Source organism: Onychomys torridus, chromosome X, assembly GCF_903995425.1.
Source record: "Onychomys torridus chromosome X, mOncTor1.1, whole genome shotgun sequence".
NCBI lineage: Eukaryota > Metazoa > Chordata > Mammalia > Rodentia > Cricetidae > Onychomys > Onychomys torridus.
Genome location: NC_050466.1, coordinates 124,854,020 through 124,880,597, shown reverse-complemented (window position 1 = coordinate 124,880,597; position 26,578 = coordinate 124,854,020). Strand labels below are relative to the sequence as shown.

Genomic DNA, 26,578 nt, shown 5'->3' with positions numbered 1-26,578 from the left:
AAAAGTTTCAGTGACAAGAAAAGTGATACACATTCTTGATGAGCTGGTTGACTACAACTTGGCATTTATTTAGAAAGCACTGTGCATTGTTGCAACCAATCCATGCAATGACAAGGGGAGAAAAGAAAGATGGGAGGTGGGGAGACAAAGAGAGAAAAGGGGAAAGAGATGGAGGAAAGAAGCCAGGGGGAGAAAAACCATCAAGGCATGGCAGGGAAGAAACAAGGTTATCTGTGCAAGATAGTACATGGATTATGGACCCCGGGTCCTCTGCAACCCCTGTTCACATGTCCAAGTTCTAACCCTGGCATCTTGCAATGTGAGTAGATTTGGAGAGAGGGATTTAAAGGAGAGATGAAGATTCAATGTGGTAGGTGGCTTCATACACAGCTGCCCACACCAAGAAGTCATGAGAACAAAAACATATGATGGCTGCCATCTTCAAGTCAGAGGCCTGAAGAAGCCAATCCCACTGCCACCTTGACCTTGGAGATAATAATTGAACACAGCCTCGGAAGCTGTAAAGATTAACTAAATCCACTCGTGCAAAACAGCTACAGCAGCACCTGGCATGAAGCGGCAACTGAGATAGATACTGATAAAACGCTTCGGAACATTTCAGGAGACCTGGTAAGACACACTCAATTGCTGTTAATAATAGTGTCTCGGGGTTGGGGATTTAGCTCAGTGGTAGAGCGCTTGCCTAGCAAGTGCAAGGCCCTGGGTTTGGTCCTCAGCTCTGAAAAAAAAGGCAAAAAAAAAAACCCCACAAAACCAATAGTGTCTAATGACAACCTCACCACCAGCATCCTAGATGCCCTCGGGTGTGTGACTGAGCCCCTTGGGGCTTTCATTCTCCTGCCTGCTTAATTTCTGCCACGTGCTCAGGATGCTACAAGGAAGCAGTTCCTTGCTTTTCACTGGGAACAGAACTGTAAGTGGCACATGCTATTTAGCAAGAGCTCTGGGCTGACCACCTTCAAACTCACAATCATTGGCTCCATTGACTCAGGGAATGATTTTCTGAGGTGTCCTCACCCCCTAGAGCTGGGAGAGCTGAGGAAAACTAAGAGCAGCCCTCTGGCCCCCTGGCCTCTCCGTCTCCTGGGAGCTGGAATCAGGTGAGGACAAGAGAGCCATGGGTCCTTTCCCAAGCCTTCCAGAGGCAGAGAGTGACTTCCGCTTCACATTCCTGAGCCACAGCCAGTGAAGAGCAACAGGGTATGAAATCAGTTGTTTTTTTTTTTTTTTTTAAGCACAAGTTTATTCTGTTAATTTGGGTTATCCATGCCATTCTGTGATACATTATGCCCTCTGTTCTGAGGACTCAGGGAGAGGTATTTTGTTATGGTTGTTTGCTTGGTAGCGGGGAAAGAATTCAGAGTCTTGTATACCAGAAGTATATGGTCTCCCACTGAGCTACACTTGGAGGCCTAGGACATGAGTTCTGATTTTACGATTTAGCAGGTCAAGTCAGGTAAATTATATTAGGAGGCACATGGAATTGAGGGCAGCTGTGCCTATGATAGCCTGTGCCTGCTCATGCCATCTTACAAGGGAACACTGATCAGAATGACCCCTATCTATTAACTCAGAACAACACTGCCTACCATCTCTCATATCACATCAGCCCAAACAGTAAAAGGTGCTTTGGGCTTCTTGAAGGAAAGGGTCTAGGCCATAGAAGGTACCATCTAAGTAGATTCAGATACAGTAAACCTGGCGGGGGGGGGGGGCTGGAACCCCAACATTTCTAACAAGCAAGCAACACCCAGTTGATGCTTAATTTCAGGCCACACTTTGAATTATACACTTAGAGCAACTGCATTATGAGTGTCTAACATATGGGTTCTCTGGGGACAGTCCGAGGAGCCCTGTTTTGGCATCACTTGGGGGTTTGTTGGCTACTGTCCTGCGCCAGCCAATTGCTCTGGCAGTGGGACCCAGCAAGCCTTCTTATTTGCTTGTTTCTTTGTTTCACAGTGCTAGGGATGGGAACCAGGGCCTTGAATACACTAGGCAGGTACTCCAGTACTGAGCTAAAGCCACAGCCCAGCTAATAATCTGATGATGTGTCTGGAGCATAGTGAGATGGTTCAAACCTCATTACTTTAGATGAACTTTCACTTTTAATTTCTACTGCTATATGATATAAATCTAGACCAGAACAACAACTTACAGTATTGAGGACTATCTGTAGAGAGAAGATGATTACATTCTTCAGAAGGAGCAGCGTGTGGCCAGATTTTTAGGATTAAGGGGCTCAGAGTCTGGTCATAACTGTCACTTACAATTCAGGTACATCCTGAATGTCACTGTCTTCCTCTAAGAAACAAGAGGCTGTAATACTTGTCCATATACCTACCTACCTAAAAAACAAACAAACAAAACAAAACAAACAAACAAACAAACAAACAAAAACCCTATCTCATCAAAAGACCTTGTCTTGTAAACTACAAAATTCTATCCAAAAGAGGAATTTCCATTTCAATGGTTAAGTGATGATGTTCATCACCTTTAAAGGTAATTTTCCCCTGGACTTTCAAGAAGTGTCTCATTACTTTCTCGGGAGCCCCACATGTAGGAGTCTAGACAGTATACTATTGCCCCAGCCTTGTACCTCCTGCTTCTCCTGGAGTTGGAGGTGGAGTAGTGACTCACTTTGCCCCGTGGAGTTGAGTGCATGGAGAAGAAATATGCTTGCTCAAGAGCATCCTTGATAAAATAGACAAGTTTTGAGGATCCCTAGCATGTTGATCTACATCATTGTGCCCCTGAAAACATCTGGAAGTCTCATCCTAAGGTTATGATCCTAGACCTCTTTCTTTCCATAGAACCTCTCCCATTTCTATATAACATTTTGGTTTTTCTAGTTCTGATCTAAACCCTTGCTGTAGCCCAAGCTTAACAAACTACTTCTGCCCCACCAAGCCTTCATTAACCAGACAGGACTGGGTCGAACATCAATATTAACACACACAAATTCAAATCACTTGGCCGTAAGTAAAAGGAAGGAGTTAGCATTTAGATGTTGCCGTAAGGATAACGAAGGAGTTAGCATTTCGATGTTGCTCATTCATTTCTAGAAGGGACTACTTACCAGCCGAGTATTTACCACAGGAAACAGCAATGCCAGAAGAGCTCCATTCAACATGTGCATCTGTAACCTGTAGGAGAAAGACGAGCAACAGGTCACAAGAGAGAAGAAAATGCTGGAGGTTGAGGTAAGCCATGTGGGAGAAGTAGCCCTCTGTGTAAAACAGCCCAAGAGCTCACCCAAAGGCAAAGTATATGGAAATCAGTATATTTTGTGTTTATTACCTGAAACACATACTGCCTCAGAATCCTCAGACACTTCTTGAACACACTGTGGTTATAACAGTTCATTACCTACCAAGGTCTGTGTTTCCTACACATCCAGTCAGTCCCAATCAATGGCTCTAACTGCTGCAGCATTTGAAAAGTACAGCAAAATGCTTGTTGTTAGTATAGCGGCCTGTTTATTAGAATGCAGCTGCTTGTTTAATGAGCTATGGCCAGTCTTTCCACCAAAGACCTGGACAGAAAGTGCTGGTACAAGCTAGGGAGCTGTCTATGAGGGTCCATACCGTCAACCTGACATGTAGGAGGCAAGCTTCCAGGACCACATGTGAGGAACTATCTAGATTAAGGTTAACTTGAGAATGCCGGGGATGGACTATCAAAATTGGGTTAGCTGAGGTGGAAAGACCCACAGTGACTGTGAACAGGACCATTCCCTGGGCCTGGGATCCTAGACTGTGTAAAATAGAGATGGAAAACTGAGCTGCACATATTAACTTATTGCTCTTTGCTCTTGGCTGTGGATGTAATGTGAGCAGTTCTCTCATGTTCCTGCTGCCTTGACTTCTGGACACTGAGGGACTATAACATGGAATTGTGAATAAAATAAGTCCTTTCTCCCTTAAGTTCCTCTTGTCAGTGTGTTTAGCACAGCAACAGGAAAAGAAACTAGCAGGATCTGACTGCAGTGTGGTACACACTGTTTCCCGGCTGTCTAGCCACACCTTTAGTAGCTGCTGCAGGAGGTGGGGAGGGCAAACAAGGAAACCCTCAGGCTCTCTCTGATCTATTTTATATATGAGATCCTGTTGCTTAAAGGCTAAGCAGTGCTAGGGCCTCAGCTTGGCGGAAGAGCGCTTGATTAGCTTACATTACAGCATCCCATCCCTGGCATTAACAGAAGAGGGAAGAGGAAGGGAGGGAAGAGAAGAGGAACACCAAGTAATGATAGTGTTTCTGGATCTCAATAGCAGACTTCTTAAAATGCACACTACACATCCTTCCTGAGTCAAGAACAATTAACCCGGGCACCAGCCCTTCTTGTGAGGGTTCTGAGGGGGATTTAAACAGCTTTCTTCACTATTCTGGGTTCTTACTTGAGAGAGAGAGAGAGAGAGAGAGAGAGAGAGAGAGAGAGAGAGAGAGAGAGAGAGAGAGAGAAAGAGAAAGAATGTGTTTGTTTCTCCTGAAGAAAAGCTGATTTGATGGGTCATGGACAACAGTGCCTCTCAGACACACAACAGTAAAAGCACTAGCTGAGTAAGACACAGCTAAGTAAGATACTAGATGGCTTCTGAGGCACTCCCCACCCTGCACCCTTGCCCGATATGCTCACTAGTCCTAGGACAACAGATCTTGAAGAAGAACCCTACTAGGCATGTCCAACTTTAGGCCAGGGGCTACATGTGCCAGAAATAACTAGCAATGTGGTACAACAAAAAGTCATAAACTTGGGGCTGGAGAGATGGCTCAGAGGTGAAAAGCACTGACTGCTCTTCCAGAGGTCCTGAGTTCAATTCCCAGCAACCACATGGTGGCTCACAACCATCTGTAATGAGATCTGGCGCCCTCTTTTGTATATATAATAAATAAATAAATCTTTTTTAAAAAGTCATAAACTTAAAACATAATGAAGGTACTTCTGCTATTGTTTCTTTAATGCAGCTGTGTGATTTTCAAAGGAGAAGTTTGTAGATGACAATATTGTGTCATGGCATCAAATGTTTGAACACACCTGCACCTAGACATGTGGCGCTCCTCTTGTAGCTCACAGAAGTGACGTGTGTAGCCCAGAGGATGGCCCAGAAGCCCCAGACTGCCTTTCATTCCTGCTAATCTGTTTCTTCCTGCTATTCTTTGTCACCAAGGCCTCAATGATGGTCATGATGCTCACTCAATACATTTCAGGAAAGTATCAAATTAAATGCTTTATGTGAACTTTCTCACTTAATTCTGATAGCAAATTTCTAAACAGGCACTCTGACTTTTCCACCATTTTGATATGGAAACAAAGTTCACTCAGAAAAGTAAGGTGACCTGCTCACTGCCAAGACTCACACTCAAATCTATCTGATATCAGACTTCAAACTCCCATCATTTATCACTGCCTTATATTAGCGCCTCCCTCCCTCCCTCCCTCCCTTTCAAATATGACCTCAGACAAGGTGGAGATGTGCCTCTGTCCTTCCTTCGGGTCCAGGCATCTCTCTACCTCCTGCATCATTTATCCTAGGTTCGACATGACATTGAGGGTGGTTTTTTGGGTGAAAGACTCTCTAGACATAGAGGTTAGTAAGAGTAGGCAAACCAAAGCAATGCCACTTCTTTACCTCAGGCTGACCATCAGAGTTTTCAGAAAGGCCACCCAGACACCCTGTGCTCTGGAAAAGTGATTTTAGGTCTTGAGTAAAGTTGACCTTGGCCTAACATTGCCACTTAGCCCTCTTCTGTGACAGCTACAGTGTAGATTCATGCTGGGGGAGGAAAAGTTGCATGGATGATATCCATGTACCACTAGAATTCAGTGCCAGACTTTTCCACTGACCTTAATGGAAAGATGACATTTGTACAAGGCCAGTTAGACATTGGGTATCAAAAGTTACATCTTAGGGATAATAGAATAGATTCCAAGGGCCCATGGAAGGACACTGATAAAGATAATATCAAGTAATATTATTAGGCCAGTAATAAAATTAATATGAAGATCAAAAAATCCCATATAAAAGCAAACCTTGTTTGAAGTTCTCAAAATTCATTATAGAAGGAGTAGGGGTAGAGTGAAATAGATTTAATACATAGAAAGGACTTATATAAATAATTAACAAAAATATTGAACATGTGTAAATCACTGGGCTAAGTATTCAAATATATTTAATTCAACCCTCCTAGGTTTTGTTTTGTTTTTGTTGTTTGTTTGTTTCAAGACAAGGTCGCACTATGTAGCTCTGGCTGTCCTGGAACTCACTCTGTAGTTCTTGCTGGCCTTGAACTCTGGCTGGCCTTGAACTCACAGAGATCCACCTACCTCTTCCATGTACGCCACTATACCCATCTTACCTACTTTTTATTACAGTGGTCATTATCTTCTTGATTTCATAACTGAGAAAGCAAAAACTCCAAATAATTGACCCGCCCAAGATCACATGGTAATAAGTCAAGTTTCAAGCCTACATTTTTGCCACTGTACTTGTGTTCACACATGGAATGACTATTACATATGTCCTGTATAACTAACTAGTTAGTATTTGTATTATAGTCAGCAAGGGCTATATGAGGTGTTTCTTAATATTTTAATTATGTGTGTGTGTGTGTGTGTGTGTGTGTGTGTGTGTGACAGAGAGGAAAGAGGGGGGAAAGATCACTTGCTTCATATATGTACAGCCCTGGGTTCTATTCCCAGCTCTCACACACACAAACACACATGCGCACATTACCCTTTACGTTTATGACTGGGATAAGTATGCCCTTTCTAGAGGATCAGTCCTGGAGACAAAAGGGCTTGGTTGTGGGCAGGTCTTTGACATGTAAACTAATCAGTCCACAGCTGTACCGTCCTCTGTGCACACTCCTCCACTTTAGCCATCCCAGGACCCGGTGCCATGCAACTAAAATCTACCCCTACAGTTAGAGCTTATAGAAATGATGCAAAGTAGGCAATCCTGAACCCTTTACCCAGCTCTGCCTTCTCTTGCCTTCCCAGAGAATCTTCAGTGACAGTGGCCTAAATGTTCCCTTCTTCTTGACTGCTTCATCTTGGTGTCTTTCCTGTGTGGTGGCTCTACTTGGAGGACTATAGCCTTTCAAATAAAATGAACTTTGTTCTCTTCTAGCTCCTCTTTAGCTTCACCTGACTGGCCACCTGGCCAAAGAAAAATACAAAACAGCATTACTACTCTCACTCATACTTCCTGGAGGCAATTTGTTTTGAAACTTACTTGTTTTTGTTTTATGTGTATGAAGGTGTGCCTGCATGCATGTGTGTATACTATGGGGGTGCCTGCTGCTCCCTGAGGCCAGAAGAGGGTATCAGATCCCCGTAGAACCAGTGTTAAAGACCACTGTGAGCTGCCCTGTGGATACTCGGAACCCAAACACAGATATGCTACAAGAGTAGCAGGCGCTCTAAGCCAGCTAAGCAATCTCTCCAACTGTCTTGTGAGCAATCCCAGTTTATATATATTGTGCTCTGTTAACTCAGTTGGTTAGAACCTATGGCTCCACAGGGGAAAGACTTCAGCACTCACTAAAATAATCTATGGATCCCAAGCAATTTTGACCAAAATGTCAGCAGTATGTTTTGTGTCTATGGATAAACTGATTTTGAAATGTACGTGGAAAGGACAGAGGGACAGGAATAACAACCTGATTTTAAAGTTGCAGCCACCCAAACAATGTGCCATTGGTCAAGAACAGAGCCAACAATCAACAAAACAGAACACTTCAGAATCAGACTACACTGATGTGCTCACTTGATTTTGACAAGAGTGTAAATACATACACATCACCTTCGAACAGAATTGCTAAACCACCACAGCAGAATTCGTTACACAGATCATTCATGTGGGAAGAAACAGGAAATACAAAACTACTACTTCAGGAAAGTTGGGCAGTATATTATAATTTTTTAGTATTTTTTTTATCACTTAAAAGAAATTTTAAATTTAAATATATTTTGGTCATATTCTTCCCCTCCCCCCAAGTTTGTCCAGTTCTGCTCCTCCTCCCTCCCTACCCAACTTTAAGTTCCTTCTCAAAAATCAAACCAAAAGCCCAATACAACAACAAAACTCCCAAAACCTAGAAAAAAACCTCCAACATCACCCAAAAATGAAAAATAAAAAATATCAAACTGCAGCCAAATAAAAACCACACCACACCACACACACACACACACACACACACACACACACACACACACCAAACAAACAAGCACACAAACAAGCAAACAAACAAACAAACAATGAACCTATGGAGTCTATTATGTGTTGGTCAACTAATGCTGAACATGAGATCCGCCCTGGAGTGGTTGATTCCCTATGTCATTAATGCCCTTGGAGAACTCAAGAAACTAGATATTAAAAAACAAACTGAATTAAAAGTAAATTTATAAAAGTGTAGAAAGCTGAAACTGCTCAATCCAATAATCCTGCTCCAGGGTATTTACCACCCTGAGATGAAAATTTATGTTTCCATGAAAACCCACACACTATGTTTACAGCACCTCTGTAATAGCCAAAATATGGATTCAGCACAAGTGCCTTTAAATGACAAAAACAAGAAAGAAACTGGCCAATGCATATTGTGGAGAACCATCAAAGAGAAAAATCAAGTAAACAACTAATAAAAGTGACAATTTGAATGCATCTCAAATGTAGTATGGGCAAAAGGTGGATCTCTGTGAGTTCAAGGACAGTCTGGTCTACATATCAAGTTCCAGGACAGCCGGAACTATCCAGAGAAACCCTATTTCAAAAATTAAAAAATTTTAAAAAGGCTCTTTAAGGCCAGGTGTGTTGCCACATGCCTTTAATCTCAGCACTCAGGAGAGAGAGGCAGAAGAATCTCTGTGAGTTTGACGCCAGCCTGATCTACATAGTTTCAGAACAGCCAGAGCTATGTAGAGAGACCCTGTGTTAAAAAAAAAAAAAAGAGGGGGAAGAAATACAAGAAAAAGAAAAGAAGGTACTATGCTGCATGCCCAAATGCACAAAGCCATTCTCCAAAGAATATATGCAGTAAGGTTCCATTTATATGATATTCTTAACAGTGGTCAGTCCTGAAAACATCATTCAAAGTAACATACAGACAGAGCAGGTTGTATCCTGTTCCAGGGTCTTCACACAGACCTACATGCAGGCAAAACACCAATGTACATAGAATACAAATAAATAAAATTTTTAAAAAAGAAAGAAAATCTGAACAGAAAAAAAATCACACAAAGATTTTTTTTAAAAAGGTGATAGGTACAAGAGGAAAGTTTGGGTAGCTTTGCCTGTGGGCACAAAGACCATTCCCCTGGTTGCAGCCAGTGGATTTCCACTACCTTATTCAGGGCCGAACAGGGTCACATAACTGCTAAGGTTCTGGTACATTTCCCCCTCCTATGAAGTTGACATAAGCTTCCATCTGGAAAATGCTCAACTGGTAAAAAGAAGAGACTTAGATGAAAGTAATTTCCATTCTGAAATTCTACTTATCTAAATGAAAGCAATTTTCAATCTCAAATTTTAAACTTGAGGAACAGGGAAAGATGGCGAAGGGTAAAGATGAGGCTAATGCTACTCTGTATTATTAGTAACACTTAGTGAGTACTTAGTAGATGTCAGCTCCATGCTAAAAGATTTCCAGGGGTCAGCTCCTCTAACTGTCACCAGCATCCAAGGACGGAGTACTACTAATGCATCCTTTACAAGTGAAGAAATGGAGGCGGAGGCTTTCATCTTCGCTCACCATCGAGAAGCAAGCAGCCGAAAGCACCCAGATAGCCCAGGTCATGTAATCCCACTGGATTACTCAAGACTCTCCTAACATCTAAGAGATAAATGCTGAATTAATAGGATACTGTTTATATCCACTGATATTAATTATACTATATTATATTATGACACATTATTCATCCAAATAATAGATGTTTATATAGCCATTAGAAATAATTTTTAGATTAGTATTTAATAAGATAGATAAACAACTATAGAATATTAATTAAAGCATAGAAGTAATGTAGTTACTAACATTTTTTTTGTTTGCCCTTTTTTTTTTTTTTTTGAGACAGGGTCTAATATAGCCCAGGCTAGCCTTTAACTTGCTACATCCCTCATCCTCCTGAATTCATCTCTCTCTCTCTTTTTTTTTGGTTTTTTGAGACAGGGTTTCTCTGTGTAGCTTTGGAGCCTGTCCTGGACTAGCTCTGTAGACCAGGCTGGCCTCGAACTCACAGAGATCCACCTGCCTCTGCCTCTTGAGTGATTACAAGCATGCGCCATCACTGCCCAGCTTGTCTAAGGTTTTTTTTGTTTTTGTTTTTTTTTTTGTTTTGTTTTTTTTAATTTTTTTTTTTTTTTTAGCTGAGGACCGAACCCAGGGCCTTGTGCTTGCTAGGCAAGCGCTCTACCACTGAGCTAAATCCCCAACCCCTGAATCCATCTCTTAAGTGTTGGTATTACAGACATGAACCACCACATCTAGTCTGTTAGCTTTTTAAAACATTACAAAGCACAAAAAGAATAATCATTATTTCTGAGTACATACATGAGGAAAACTGGAAGAAAATTTTATCATCCTACTAACAGAAATTCTCTCTTATCCATGACTATCTTCTTTGCTGCTTTATGAGATGTTTCATTTTTCTGTACAATAAACACACGTGACTTTCCTAAGACTGGAACATCTCTACTTTTCCATTACTGATTTCACTGCTTTAACACACTTTGCCCAAATCTTATTAAACTATATTGTTCTTTTTTTTTTAAAACACATAGCGTACCAGGTGGTGGTGGCGCACGCCTTTAATCCCAGCACTCGGGAGGCAGAGGCAGGTGGATCTCTGTGAGTTCAGGCCAGCCTGGGCTACAGAGTGAGTTCCAGGAAAGGCGCAAAGCTACACAGAGAAACCCTGTCTGGAAAAAACAAAAACAAAAAAAAAATGCTGTATCTATGGTTCTAAGCTGAGCTATAGTTCCAAATCTCAGGTTCCACGGAAGATGAGCACTGGGAAAACATTGAGACACAACAGCTCAAGGGTGAAATGCTTGCCTCCCAGGCATGAGTCCCTAGGCCTAGTCTTTAACACTGATGGGGGTGGGGGCAGCAAGGAAGGGAGGGGAAAAAAGGAGGGAGGGAGGAGGGGGAAAGGAAAGGGAAGGAAGGGAAAGAGGGAGGGAGAAAGGAAAGAAGAAAGGGAGAAAAGAAAATGAAAACAAACAAACAAATAAACAAAAAAACCAACCAGTTCAACCCGAGTCTCACAGCCTCAGAGCACTGAGATTTGGGAGGCTCATTGGAGAAAGCCATGCTATTTAAAATTCAATGATTATACTATAGTTTCAGAAAAAGTAACATTTAATTCAGAGAGTACAATAAAGTATAAGTAGGATCTAGAAAAGAGAGTACGACGAGGCGACAGAATCATCCTAATATCATGTGGCCCAAAGGTCAATGGGGTATCAGTCTTGCAATGCCATGATCACGTGTCAGGCTGTCCTAATTCTTGCCCTCAGCCATCCCCACATTTTCCCTCACCTACCTTGGCTCACACCTGGCCTATAGTCTCTCCATCCAGCAGAGCACCTCTGCTCTCTGTGGCACAGATGAAATTTCATCTCCTCTCGTTCAAAAGCCTCTGGGGACTGAGTCAGCAAATACTCATGACCAGACAATCTCACTTGCATCACAGCTCCTGTGCTCTGCACACGCTCATGAAGATGAGCAGCTTTCAGAGTTTCAGAACTGGGTGGCAGCAGGCGGGGGAGGACCTCTCCCCGCCCCATACCATAGGCTTCCAGAAGCAGAGGTCGTTGGTCACTCTCTGCCAGCCACTTTTCCTACACAGGATGGGAGAAGGACTCTGCAGCCCTTCAAACTTCACAGCTCACAGACTTAGGTCTGACTCTTGGTGCACATGTGGATAACCCATCACATTAAATAGTGGGTGTTCCCAATGCAAGGAAACCATCAGCTCATAACCCAAAGCTGGGAAAATCTTAGCTGCCATTCTCTTTTCCTTCCATTCCTTCAAGGCTTCACAAGAGAGACAGAGCAAGTCCTGGTCAGCTTTTCTAAGAAGTGCCTAGACCCTTGTGAGAGCTTCTAACAGGCAACTAGCTGGCCAAGGCAGCACAGTCCTTTAAGTCCCAGCAACTGGAGAGGCTGGGAGGGAGGGGTCATGAGCTCAAGCATTCAAGGCCAAGCTATACACTATAGTACGACCCACTGATGAATGGTTGGCTGGATGAAAAGAAAGTGCAGCCAGGCAACAAAAACCAAGCTGACAATTACATCCGCCTGTGGTTAGAGGCGTCAGAGACCAGAAAGGGGTGTAAAAGCCTCCTACCATGTGATCACAACACCACCTTTAGCTAGCTAGCAGACCCAACAGAGACAGAGGAACTCTGACGCTGCTCTGTGGCTCCAGGACTTCAGTGCCTCTAGCCCTGAGATCTCAGCTAATGTCACAAAGGGAGTGGAAAATCGACCTGGATCTGCTAACTGTTTTCCAGGAACAACATTAAACACACCAGAGCCCTGCCTCCCCAGCTCCTAACTCCTGGATAGATTAGAAAATGCAGTAGGAATTTAGGCTGTTCATAGTCGTTGGTCAAACAGGGCAGTAAAGACCAGAGCTGAGAGGCAGAGAATATCCTCTGTACACCACCAAAAGAAAAGTAATAGGCTCTGAAGGGCAGTGCTATTTAGATTTAAAAGCCCAAGTCTCCTGCTGACAAGGAAGCATTTTCACCTTGAACCTACAGAAACAACAGACTCCAGTCAGTGTCTGCTCTTTTATCAATTGTCAATTGTGAGTGGTCAATAATTTAAGAACCAGAGTTTTTCAGTCTTGGAAAGAGCTGAGATCATCTATGGGCCATCTAACTACCAATTGTATTATAATCAGGAAGGAGTGTCTGAGCATTTTAAAAAACATTTTAATTATTGGAGGGGGAGATGCATGCTTGCCATGGTGCATATTTGGAGGCCAGAGAATAACTTTTTGGAACTGGTTCTCTCCTCTCATCTGTATGTGAGTTCAGATATTAAACCCAGGCCATCAGGCTTGTTCAGCAAGCGCCTTTACCCACTGAGACATCTCGAAGGCCCTTTTGCTTTTTAAGTTGCCTCTGATATGAAGATAGTACCAGAAGTGTGCCAAAGAGAAAATCCCTGTTCTGATGCTTATATATGAAGACTTATTCCAACCTTAATGACCATGGGATGGTGTCACCAGAAGCAACTGCAGCTTTCCAGAACCCCTTATCCCCATGAAGGTATTTGTTCCAAGTAGGCAAGAAATCAAATCCTGCCATCTAACTAACAGGCTACAGTTCTGTTGTACAGACCAAACCTCATTCCTCCTCAGGTGTGGACTCTGTATGCTAGATCTAATTCTCCTAAAGTTAGGGGTATGTGTAAGGATTCTGTCCTTAATTACGTCATCAGCCTTTTCCGCACTCTCTCTTCCCTCCATGCAGTCCTTTCTCTCCCAATAAAACTCTAAAAGGCAACTATGTTGCATTAACTCTTCTGACAAGCGCTTTCCTCCTGCTGCCTTAACCAACAGTATGGTCCTGCTCTTCCTTTGGTGTTGTGACAAAATATCTATCAGGGAATTCCCTATATTAACTGTTTTTACTTCTACAATTCAGCATTAAGAATAGTGACACTGGGGTTGGGGATTTAGCTCAGTGGTAGAGTGCTTTCCTAGCAAGCACAAGGCCCTGGGTTCGATCCTCAGCTCAATTGTTATCCCCAGCAGTCCCTACAACTTTTGCATCTGATCCTGCTGCTTACATAACTAACACTTTAGTGGAACATAACCATATTCATTCCTTTGCATATTTCTAGGCTCCTTCTTCACTATCAAAACATTGTTGAAGGCCATAGATTATGTTGTTCTACATCATGAGCCCCTAAGGTCTAAAATGTTTCTATGTAGCCCTTTATTTCATATATAAAAAAGTCACCCCAAGCTGGGCAGTAGTGGTGCACTTGGGAGGCAGAGCCAGGCGGATCTCTGTGAGTTCAAGGCCAGCCTGATCTACAAAGCGAGTTCCAGGAAAGGCACAAAGCTACACAGAGAAACCCTGTCTCAAAAACAAACAAACAAACAAAAACGTCACCCCAAACCAAAATATACCCTAGGTTTCTACTTTAAAATCTGTGGCTAACAACCCCTAGTACAACTTTCCAATCAAATAACTATAAGGTACCAAAAAAGATCAAATTCCCCAAATCACTGAAAACCTGAAATGATGGTCAGACAGACTGACAGCCAGAATCTGCAAGAAATTTTGGTCACTAATAAAGGCAGTGCTAAAGTGAGGGAAAACTCTGTGGCCAGGCCATGCAGCAGCTTCTCAAAACCTGAAAAGAAGACAGGGAGATCCTAAATCCTGCTATGATCAGCCTCATGGCTGGCAATCAGAAAATCAGACAGCTGCTCCTCCATCGCCTGACAACTAAGTGACCCTTCTCCCTTTCCTTATAAGAGGTCACCGAACAACGGCAGGAAGCACCACCTCCTTTGGGCTGCATAGCCCAAGGTCATGGGCGGCACAAATACTAGGTTCTAACCAATTCACCAAAGTCAAAACAGTGGAATATGATCTGACTGGTGCTAGCAAACTGCATACTGAGAAGGGGAAGCTTCGCAAGGAAACCTCTGGGAGTTACACATGTGGGAGACTATGACTTTTTACATTATTTGTTCAGAGTATCTCAGAGCTTAGTAGTTGGGACAGACAATCTGAAGAGTTATTAGACTGTGAGAAACGTACTAAAAAGTTGTGTGCATTAACCTGCCAGCGAAGAATGGAGCTGAGAAGTGGTTCTAACCAATACCATAGAATATATAAAAATATTTAAAGGCAGTATACACAATCTGTATTTGACAAACAACAGATCCTCCTTTGAATATGCATAGACATACAAAAAGCCAGCGCAGTTCTTATGAAAACGTCTGGCAGCACATGGAGAATGCATATCATTCTGAAGACTTGGAGAAGCACAAACATCCAAATTTAGTGTAAGAACCAGAAAGGATTTTACAAAAAAACTGAGTACATCCTAAATAGTGTGCAAGAAAACCTGGACTCTAGGAAGCCACCAGAATAAGGCACACTGGGAAGGAAAATCAACAAGCTGAGGCAAAAAGAGAACTCTGCAAAGTCAGGAAGAATGACAAAGTTCAATTTCATAGCAGGGGTGACAGAGAGCAAAATCAGTCAAACTCATGGGAAGGAAGCCAAACCTGAGTCTCTTGTAAACACACAGAGGAAAAGAGGAAATTACATTAGCAGTCCTTCAAAAGCTGCAATTAGGAAGTCTACCAATATAATACAGCAAACGAGGTCACAGGGAAAAAGCACAAATTAACCACTCAACATCTTCTATGAGAAAGCGTTGGCTAAACTCAATAGTCACCTATGTGCTGAGGGTGTGGTTCAGCCGTAGAGCACTTGTCTAGCATGTCTAAAGCCCTGAGTTCTAGCCCCAGCACCACAACAAATAAATAAATAAACAAATAAATTCTTAATTTTTAAAGGAACTCGACAATTTAAGAACAAGAAAATTTCTTCATGTTATATTACATCTAACCTAAGCCAATGAGTCAACTGACACCAAACGTAAAAATATCCCCACTTGTACTGGCTGGTTTTGTGTGTCAAGTTGACACAAGCCAGAGTCATCAGAGGAAAGAACCTCAGTTAAGGAAATGCCTCCATGAGATCCAGCTGTAAGGCATTTTCTCAATTAGTGATCATGCCCCCCCCCCCCAGCCCATGGTGGGTGGTGCCATGCCCGGGCTGATAGTTCTAAGTAGTTCTAAGTTCTATAAGAAGGCAGGCTGGACAAGCTGTGAGGAGCAAGGCAGTAAGCAGCCCTCCTCCATGGCCTCTGCCTCAGCTCCTGCCTCGGGGATCCTGTCCTGTTTGAGTTCCTGTCCTGACTTCCTTCCTTCCGTGATGAACAGCAATGCTGAAATGTAAGCCCAATAAACCCTTTCCTCCCCAACATGCGTTTTGGTCAAGGTGTTTCATCACAGCAATAGAAACCCTAACTAAGACATCATTAAATGAAACACCAGAAATATTTCCATTAACATCAAAACCAAAATAAAGATTCTTGCTAGTATTAGTATTAGTTAAAATGATGCCAGAAACTCTAGCCAATACAACTAGGCTTGAGCCAAAAAAACAAAACAAATAAAAAACAAACAAACAAAAAGGAAAATACACTTTGCTCTTTAAAAAGAGGCAAAGTTACCATTTGAAAATTGATATTTCCAAAATGATCTATGGATAACATCTGAAAAATTATTATATAAATAAGAATTAAGCATAGTGGCCCAATATAAAACAAACATACAAAACTGGGAATCTTTCCTATGACTCATCAGTAATAACAGAAGATATAATAAAAGATCATAATCTACAAACTGTTTTAAAATGACCTTGTTGAGAAATATGAACACACTGAGGAATATTAAAAAAAAATGAATTCATGAAGCCAGGCGGTGGTGGCACACGCCTTTAATCCCAACACCCAGGAGGCAGAGCCAGGAGGATCTCTGTGAGGTCAAGACCAGCCTGGTCTACAGAGCTAATTCTAGGATAGGCAGGGCTACACAGAGAGAAACCTAGTTTTTAAAGAGATTTTTAAATTTTAATTAATTTACTTATTTTGGGGTTTTTTTTTTTTTTGAGACAGGGTTTCTCTGTGTAGCTTTGCGCCTGTCCTGGAACTCACTCTGTAGACCAGGCTGGCCTCGAACTCACAGAGATCCTCCTGGCTCTGCCTCCCCAGTGCTGGGATTAAAGGCATGCACCACCACCGCCCGGCGAGAAACCGAGTTTTGAAAAAAAATTATCATATAGAATCATTGTTTTATCATGGCTGAGGAGATTCAACGTTGTGATGAAGTCAGTGAAATCACAGGATTAAAGTAAGGATTTGGAAGAGAACCTGAGAAAAACATTTAAAGTTCACCTGAAACCAAAACACTGATTGAAAGCAGCTGAGAAAAAGAACTGTGGGTGGCAGAGTACACTGAGGAGGTAAGAGAAATCTGGTCTACCTGCCTGATGTTCCAAACCCAAGGCTTTGAAGCTGGGGCCTAACCTGTCCCTTTGCCCACCTAATGAAGGGCACGATATTCTGTGCCACACTTTCCATCAATGAACTTCTTGTGGGGCTAGAAAGCTAGCTCAGCAGTGAAGAGCACTAGCTGCTCTTGTGGAGAATCTGGGTTCACCTACATGGTGGCTCACAACCGTCTAACTATGGGTCCAGAGGACCTGAGACCCTCTTCTGGCTTCCATGGGCACCAAGCACACATGTGCTGCACATATATAAAGGCAAAATTCCCATACACATAAAATAAGAAGAATAATTTTTTTACAAAAAAAGAACATGAAGCTGGGTAAAAGCCAAGAGAGATGAACAGAATAGTAAAACACACCCCTGAGCTAACTCCTGGCACATACAAGAAGTTACTTATTAAGGTATGGTAATGACCTTAGAGAATCCTTTGCTGGGTGTGATGGCATATACCTATAATCCTAGCTTCAGGAAAACCAGGAATTAAAGTCCAGCCTCTGCTATATGAGCAATAAATACAGAAATAAGAAAACTATTTAGGGAAAAATATAACTTACAGCCCTACCTCACCCTATTCATAGAAGGGGTTTTAAATAGCCACATTAAATAGCTGAACTGTTTAGCTAATCTCACAACAAGAAAAAGTCTGTTTAGGCATAAAAATACAGGAAGAAAGCTGGTTGTGGTAGTCGATTTGGGAGAATGAAACATGAGAACCAAGAATTCCAGGCTGTCCTGGGATACACAGTCAATTTCAAGCCAGTCTGTGTTACACGGTAAGACTCTATCTCAAATAAGTAAATACATACATACATAGGAAATACCCATGGCCTGAAGGAAGGAATAATCAATTTGACCAAGAAAAATGCAAAGTTCACATGTAGCAAACACTCATTAAAAAGTTGTAAGTTGTGTATGTGGTGCATGTTTTCAATCCCAGCAGATAAGAGGGGGAGGCAGGCAGATTTCTGTGAGTCTAGTCCATTGGGAGCTACATAATGTGACCCTGTCTCAAAGGAAAAAAAAATGTTAAGACGTAAGCCAGGCATGGTGGTAAATAAATGCTGTAACTCCAGCACTGAGGATGACTTCAAGTTCAAGTCCAGCCTGGGCTACATAGTGATTTACAGACTAATCTGAGATATATATCTCAAGACCTGTCTCAAACTTCAGAAAGAGAACTGGAAAGATTGCTCAGGGATTGAGAGAGTTGGCAGCTCTTGCAGAGGTGCCAGCACACGTCAGAAGGCTCAGGACTGTGTGTAACTCTACTGCCTGTAACTCCAGTTCCAGGAGATCTGACCCCTTCTTCTGGCCTCCTGGGCACCTGCATACATATTCACATACATACACTCAAACACATACATAAAAATAAGTCCTTTTGTAAAATTAACAACAAAAATGTTAAAAAAAGCAAAAGGATAAGTATTCACTGCAAAAGAAAAACTTCTAGACTTCATATGACTTCAATTAGACTTCTAGACTTCATATAATTTATTCAACTAAGAAGAGAAATATCCCTATATAAAACCCATAACATGAATTGATAGCCCACAGAAGAAATTATACAAATGTATAAGGAATATATGAGAATAAATATAATATGTATATATCTGAAATCTGCTGTAATAAAGAAGAAAAAACTGAGGAAAGGGTTAAGAAAAAAAGTAAATGGAAAAGCCACAGTGAGATGCTTAGGAGAGTTGAGGGACTTCCTCACTCTCCAACATGGCTCTCTTTCCTCTCCTTTTATCAAAAGGAAATCTGTTTTCTTTTTCCTTCTTTTTCTTTTCCCTTTTCTTTTTCTGTTCGAGACAGGATTTCTCTGTATAGCCCTGGCTGTCCTAGACCTCACCGTACACCAGGCTCAAACTCAGAAGTCTGCCTGCCTCTGCCTCCCGAGTGCTGGGATCAAAGGCGTGCGCCACCACCCTACCCCACTCCACCTCAGTTTCAAAAGGAAATCTTATTTATTAAGTGTGAGGGACTGGCAAGATGGTACATGCCTTTAATCCCAGTGCTCTGAGATGAATCTGTATGAGCTGGAGGCCAGTCAGGGATAAAAAACAAGGAGGGAAGGGAAGGCCAACTTTCACATAATATGACAGGGTAGGTTCCCTAATGGTGACTGAGACAGGTAACTTTCTTAAAAGTTGGCGCACTTCAATACTTACTTCCTTTTTAGATTTTTTTTTTTTAAAACAGCACTTCATACAATGTAAATACTCTGTAAACGTGTTATCCTATAGTGTTTAGGGGATAATGACAAGGGAAAAAAAACCTCCTGTTCGAACAGATGCAATTTGAAAAGAAACAAACAAATCTTGCAGCGTGCAGTGTGCAGTTGGTTGAATATGGGGAGATGGAACCTCACACAGAGGGAGGAATGTATTGCTTTCAGTCAAACGTGAATGAGAAAAAAAGTGTTCTATAGGGTGGCCATAGAAAGTCCTGGGAGACCACTCTTACGGAAAAAGCCACTCTAAGCAGCCAAAGGAGGAAAGGAAAGTGGCTCAGATTCCAAGAGATGGAGATCAGTCATGCATGAACAAATACAATAGAACAAACAATGCTGGAGCTGCTTGCTGAGGATGCATAAAGTAGGAGTGCCTACAAACATGAAGATAAGAGGCTTTCAGAAGCAGAAAGCTACCAGGCTGGTGAGATTAGAGGTCAAAAGACCATCATGCCCAAGGTTGCTGTGGATGGGGTCAAGTAGAAACTCTGCCAATTCTAGCTCTACATCTCAGATGCATGGTCTCTGCTGAGGCAGCCTTTCTAGCAGCAGGCTACAGCAGCAGCACTTAGCAAGTCACATGTCAACAGAGGTGCACATAAATGAAATAGTCACGACGCAGCTGGAACACTGGCAAACTATCAGTCTTTCCTGTGAAACAGGCCACAAGATCCCTGTAGAGAATTCTGCCCCTTCTCCACCCCCCAAAAGAACTGTCAGTCCCAAACCAGCATGGGGCAATGCAGCCTGCTGTATACATCATAACCCCTTTCCTGCAGTGACTGGGCATGTCTCTGCAAAGAACATGCCAAGCTCTGTTTAGCAGGGAAGCTAGCAAACTAGCCTAGACTGGTACAGCAAAGCAGGAGTGGACAAATAAGAAATAGGTAGGTAGTGCTCGTCAACCAGCCCACAGCAGAGCCTGCGTGTGTACACTGAGCTGTAAAGACTGTTAAATGCATAGGTTGGTGGTTTTAACACTTAAAAGAAAGATGGAAAGGATGAATAAATCCAAGACATTATTATAGCAATCAAAAATCAATAATGAGCTTACTGAGCAAATTTAAATACAGAAGAGACAACAGAAAACATACAAGATTAAGTTCAAGAAATAAAACGTAACTACACGAGGAAAGATTCTTCAAGAATACCGCATACTCACCCAAACTTATGGCAAAAATCTGAAGATATAGGATAAGTAGACAATTTTCTAACAAATACAAACAAACAAAATTAAAGCCAAAAGATTAAATAGATTGGTTTTCATAGAAGAAGACATTGAAAAGGTAATTATGATCCTACCTAATGAAAAAGATACCAAGTCTGGATGTGCTTTAAAAGGGAGTTTCATCAGACCTTCAAAGGACACGTAATTTCTAAGTGTAATTCAAGTATTATGGGCCAAAGAAAAAGAAGAAACATTCTATACTATATGTTACACATCTTATCTTTAATCTTCAAATCTAATAAAAAAACACAAAAGATTTCAATCTCACCTATGAATATTGAAGACACATTCTAAATAAAATACTGATAAACAGAATTCAACTTTGTATCAAAATAATAACATACTGTGATCAGCAGGCTTACTTCAGTAATATAATAGTAGTTCAAATCCAGAAATTCTATCAACATAATTCATTGTATTGAAAAAATAAATTAGATCTGGGGTATGGCTCAATAGCACAGAACTTGACTAATGTGCTTCAGGAAAGAAAAGAAAAAAACTTGGAGTAAAATTTCAAACTCATGCAGATGCCATTAAAATATAGTAACCAACCCTGTAAGTGAATGTGGAAACACAAGAAATGAAAAGTTGAAACCAAATAAATAAACAGATGCCAATAGCAAATGTAAAAAACACAGAAAACATTTTGATTTTAAAATCTTTAGGCAGAGTAGGCCATCAACATGATTTCTATTTAGCTATCTGAGTTTCTACAAAATGCAACAAAAAATGTAGGTATTGAAAAGATAGAAGAAAAATGAAGTTTACCAGAAATAATAGGAGAATCTGCTGAACACAAGATAAATATTCATAAAAGTCAATACTCATTTTCCTTCATAGCAAACAGTACTGGAGATGAGGAAGGTATTTGAGCCCCAACAGGAGAAAAGTTATTAATTCTTGAGAAATGCATCAAAAAGAGTGTAGAATAGATAAGAAGAAAAGAATAGATCTAATTAACACAAAATCAGATGTGAACATGCAAAGAAATACAATTTCTTAGCTAAAAAGAACCTAATTAAAAAGTGAAGCCCAATATAATGTAATTCTAATTAGAAGCCAAGTAGAACTAGAAGGGAGTCCTGAGTAAAAGGAAACTTAAAAATGTATAAATAGGAAAAGTTGACAAGACGGTGCTAAATGAATTTTCAACTAATGTAATCAAGTCAATCTGGTCTTGGTACACAGGCCAACGGAACGGAACAGAGAATCAATAACTGGAGCCTAGTACATAAAACATTGAATAGCTGACAATGATGGATGTTCAGTTTACAGGAAAAAGCTGGGAGCATGTAATACAGTGTTCCAGTGCAACTGCTTATTCATCTTTGGTAAGGCAACTTTAACTAGATTTGGAAATAAGGAAGCTACATAAGAATAGTATTTGTATAGAAAAGAAAAATATTCTGTAAGACATTCACATAACACACACAAACAAAAATTGAAAGCAACAAGGTTAGTATACAGCAATGGTTATCTCAGCATTATGGAAAGAAAGAAAATATTCATTAATATGAAAATGCCAAGATAAATTATGTATTTATAAAATATTTGCAGCCTTCTGAAATAACACTTATACCAGTAGACTCTGATAGATTTCCATGAGATGTTGTTGGGTGAAAAAGCAACATGTATTAAAGAATAAAAACAACTAACAAAACCTTCTAAAAGCCACGTGTGCTTGTCCATGCCCATGGAGAAAGCTATGTATTGGTTTAGTATATGGAGAAATAGTGTGAGTTAGGGGCCAAGCAAAAAGAAATTACAAAGGACCACTATGAAATATCCAGTAATCATATTTCTATATTTATGTATGAGTATAAAATATAAGTAAACAAAATTAAATTGAGAAAATAAATAGTAAAACTATGGGTAAACAATGTGATTTTTGCTTGTCAAAAAAAGAAAGGCAATAACTGAAATTATCTCTTGGGGGTAGGATGGAGGCGGTGTTTATTTTCTGATGGGGATTGCTGCTTTCATCCTAATGAAATAAAAATCAATGACTATTGCTTTAAAAACATTACACTGAATAATTGAGCTCATTTTGAAAAGGCAAGGGAGGGAAGTGAGGTTAAATAGCCACTTTCTGTGGGAGCTGTCCACATAAAATATATAAAGTCAGGATCCATTACCCCTCACTGGGAAGAAAGTTACTCACCTTAGGCAAGATACTAAGTGGCTATTCTAAGGAGCTGTTTGCAGCTGCAAATGGGTAGCTTTCCCCTACCTAACACTCTAATGACTTAAGTAAATCCGAAAGCCATTTAGTCTACTCTCAACTATGCAAGCATCTGCTAGGCCTATTACTTCCTGGGCCCTCCCTCTGGCCATTTCACTCTTCGGGAATAGCTCCAACATGGGGGTGGGAGGAAGAGAGGAAATTAATTCGGCCCATTTACCTTCACACTAGCAACTCTAATAAAAGGTCTGACGAGGGAGATGATCACAACTGATGGCTCAAATGAGGGTTCTGGGACTCTTACTAATTTAATTTAAGTAAATTTGCCTTCAGAGAAACATGTTTGCTTGCTTTATTGAATTTGATGTTTGCTGAAATTTTAAAGAAAGTCAGGATTTATAAGGCTAAGGACGTGGCTCAGGGGTAGAACATTGGGCAGCAAGGTATAAGGCCCTGAGTCCAATTTCCAGAATCCCTGTCACTTCATTTTGCATCTGAAGGAAAAATGGCCATTAAGACACAGGAACAATGGCCTTCAATAGCACATCACCAGTGAAGAGTAATCTCAGTAGGACAACAAGCTGCCAAGCCACCCTGCCTTGGATGTGTAAACACAAATATTGGTTCAGGAGGATTTGCCAGGGCTCAACAACAGCCACAACCTATATCCAGCATGTACACAACAGTTCAGTGGACCTCGACATGGTTAATCCTTGTGAAAGGCCAGAGGACCAAGCAGTCCAGTCCAGGGGGTGCACACCACATTGTCCTCTGTCACCAAATGGAAAGAATAGCCTGAAAAGGAAGAGCCATGGGGTAAAACACAATTTTCTCTTACTTGAAGATGACGATAGCTCCCGGACATGGAGGGCAGGCCAGGAGGAAGATCTGCAATTGAAGAATTAAGAATGGTTAGTGAGCAAAACACTTGGTTTTACTTTAATAATAACATTTACAAAATCCCAAAAGCTTAACACAAAAAATGTAATATAAAAAATTAGAAAAGTAAAATTTGTTTTTTGTGTGTGTTAAAATTTTTATAGTTACAAGGCAAACAGATAGTTTACCAAAATACATTTGTAGTGTGTGTGTGTGTGTGTGTGTGTGTGTGTGTGTGTGTGTAAGGGAGAGTGCTTTAACTTCAATATGCCATAAGCAGCCAGTCTTTGAAGCTTTAACCCAGGCCAGGTAAAAATAGATTCTGCACATGGAAGATACGCACACATACCATCTGCTTTGCCTCCCATGAGGGTAGGTGGGCTTATCAATACTCAGAGCTGCCAAATTTAGCACATGAAAATGCAGGACACCAAGTTAAATTGGAATTCCAGAGAAACAATGAATAACATTTTTGAGTAAGTAGGCTGGAAGTGTTGCATGAAGCATGTTTCTATTAAAACATTGCTTTGTGTTTATCTGAAAATTGGAAGTATCTGGGGATCCTGAATTTCCCCACAACTCTAACAAATTGCCACCCCAGACTCTAAATCCCACTGGATGGTTTGCTTCTACAAATTGACCTAGGGAATTTTTTAATTTCCTGTTAACATGACAGGCAAAAATGCAAACCAAAAGATCTGTCATTCAAGAAGACAATCAGCTCCCTGCTCTTGGCTGTGACACAGGCCTGGACTACAGCCTCTAAGGACCTGCAGTTGTTTGACTTTTACCCACACCATAGTCTTCAACTGTAATCAAGGACAAGACATCCTTTGCAAAATTTGCTAAATATGCCAATTCCTGGCTTCTCACATAAAGCATTTTGATTCTGCAAACCTGGGACCTCCCTGCACCACATCTGCACGCTGAACAAAAGTTCCAGATGGAATGAGGTCAGCCATTCCTGGTAGCCTCATGTGCTATGTATTTGCTCTTGGACTAAACTACTCTGTGGGCCAAAGACACATGGGACAGAGGATTAACTCATACCTAAACCTTATGGTTGTTGGGTTCCTTGACCCAAACTGATTTGATTGTGGGTTTAAAAAACTCCTTGATAGCTGTCCCTGTCATGTTGAAAGCTCTAATGGATTCCATTATGGGCTTGTTGGCTTTGCCACGGGGGGGGGGGGGGGAGGGGCTGCTTTGGCATTTTGTTCCACCTTCTCTCAGAGTCTACAGTGTGAAGAATAGTCTGTACCATAGGGAAGACATCTGCTTGGCAGCTAGAATCCCTGCTAAGAGGAAAAAGGAGGAATATGGAAAAGAGAAAGTGTCTTAAGAAGAATACCAGTGGAAATCCATTGCCTACGATACCCCATCCAAGAACCTCTCCAAGGAAAGAGCCATCTACCAGCACCCACCCCACGCCTTTCCCCTGTAGGTCCATTTGATTAAAGTGCAAACCCAATGATAATTTCAGGTCCATAATCCTCTATTGGACACCAAATCCAAAAGGCTCTAAAATAGAAAATGTATGCCTGTTCAAAGCATGACTTGAAAAGGGGTAAATCTCACTTTATTTATGGGGAATTTTCATGTACTTCTCACAGAACTAAGATGTATTTCATTGTGTGGAGTTATGCATTCCCAGACCTCACTGGGATTACATGTAAAATATTCTTACCATCCATTGTGTTGCCTTTCTCAAATACCAAAGAAGCACATTTCTGAACTACATCTAACTCTCCTGGTTTTGAATAAGGATCATATACTTGAAATTTTGATTATGCAAAATTAGTTCCTCCCCACACTCTAGCCTAGCCCTCAGGAGCAGTCCAAGAAAGAACTAAATGAAGCTGATGTTCTTTACCCTAGACACAGCAGGAAGGTTACCTACCTTAGGCAAAGGACCAAGTTGGAGGTTGCACATAGTTACCCAGCATCAGGCCAACCAAAGCCTACACTTTAAAGCTACAGTACAAAGAGGAAACCGGGTCCCAACCACCTTGAAACGGTCTCCAGTTCATCTGGAATACCCAAGAGAGTAATGCCAGCAGCCTTCCTGAGTTTCTGAGATACCCAGGCACTTGCAACATGCCAACAGAAAGTAAAAATGCAATAGTGAGCCTCACAATTAATGAAGTCTTCCTTTTCTGTGTCTGTAGCCTAGAGGGGCAAGCACATAACTGTTTAACTAGTTCAGTACTTCCCTACAAGATACTCAGGAACCTACTACAAGGATTAAGCCGCCAGTTCCAACTCACTCCATTCTTCAGTTATTCACCACCACTCACAGAGACAGCCAGCTAGCTAGTCTAGTCTTGACAAGCTTACCAACAGTTACTTTCACAGGGCCAAAACATTCTAATTGACATTCTGGCCTTTCTCACTTTGCCTGTCTATGACTATCACCAGCATAGAGGATTTTTCTTCAAGCAATCTTTGAGTCAAATACAGTGAATATACTAGCAAAAAAAACCCCACCTCAATATTCAACACATTCCATTTCTAGGTAGCCTCTTTCAGCTACTTGTAAGGTCACAACTAAAATGATTCTTAGTTGATTGTGCCTTGTAAAAGCTTTTGAACTTAGCAGCCCAAGGATCCCCGGCCTTGCCTTTCTTTGCTTCCTTCACTGGGTGGCTCCACCACCTCCAACTTTTGATGGCCTATGTTTCAGACTGGCAGAAAGAAAACGAAAACATCCCTTGAGCTTTAGGGATGCTTAACAGTAGGAGAAGACATCTAGAAGTACAAAGATGAGAGGTGAGAACACATTTCAGCCTATCCCAGCACCCATGTGGTGCTCTCTATCTATAGTCCAAACTGCCCAGTGCAGCCCCTAAAGCAAAGAGCAAAACAGGGAGCCAGCGGAATGGTGCCACAGAGAACTGCCACATCCCATCAGAGGCGGAGC

The 26,578-nt window shown here is 41.4% G+C and overlaps 1 protein-coding gene across 8 annotated transcripts in view; it reads right to left on the bottom strand.

The window, feature by feature from the left end:
- The window catches only part of Tmem164 (transmembrane protein 164), a 278,095-nt gene that overhangs the window by 187,317 nt on the left and 64,200 nt on the right, over positions 1-26,578 (bottom strand). For all 8 annotated transcript variants that reach the window (XM_036174091.1, XM_036174085.1, XM_036174088.1 and 5 more), the window contains 2 exons: positions 23,618-23,667; positions 3,101-3,167 (listed from right to left, as the gene is read on the bottom strand). In XM_036174091.1, the coding sequence (XP_036029984.1) occupies positions 3,101-3,160 (60 nt within the window). In that variant the 5' untranslated portion in view covers positions 3,161-3,167; positions 23,618-23,667. The remainder of the gene's footprint in view (positions 1-3,100; positions 3,168-23,617; positions 23,668-26,578) is intronic.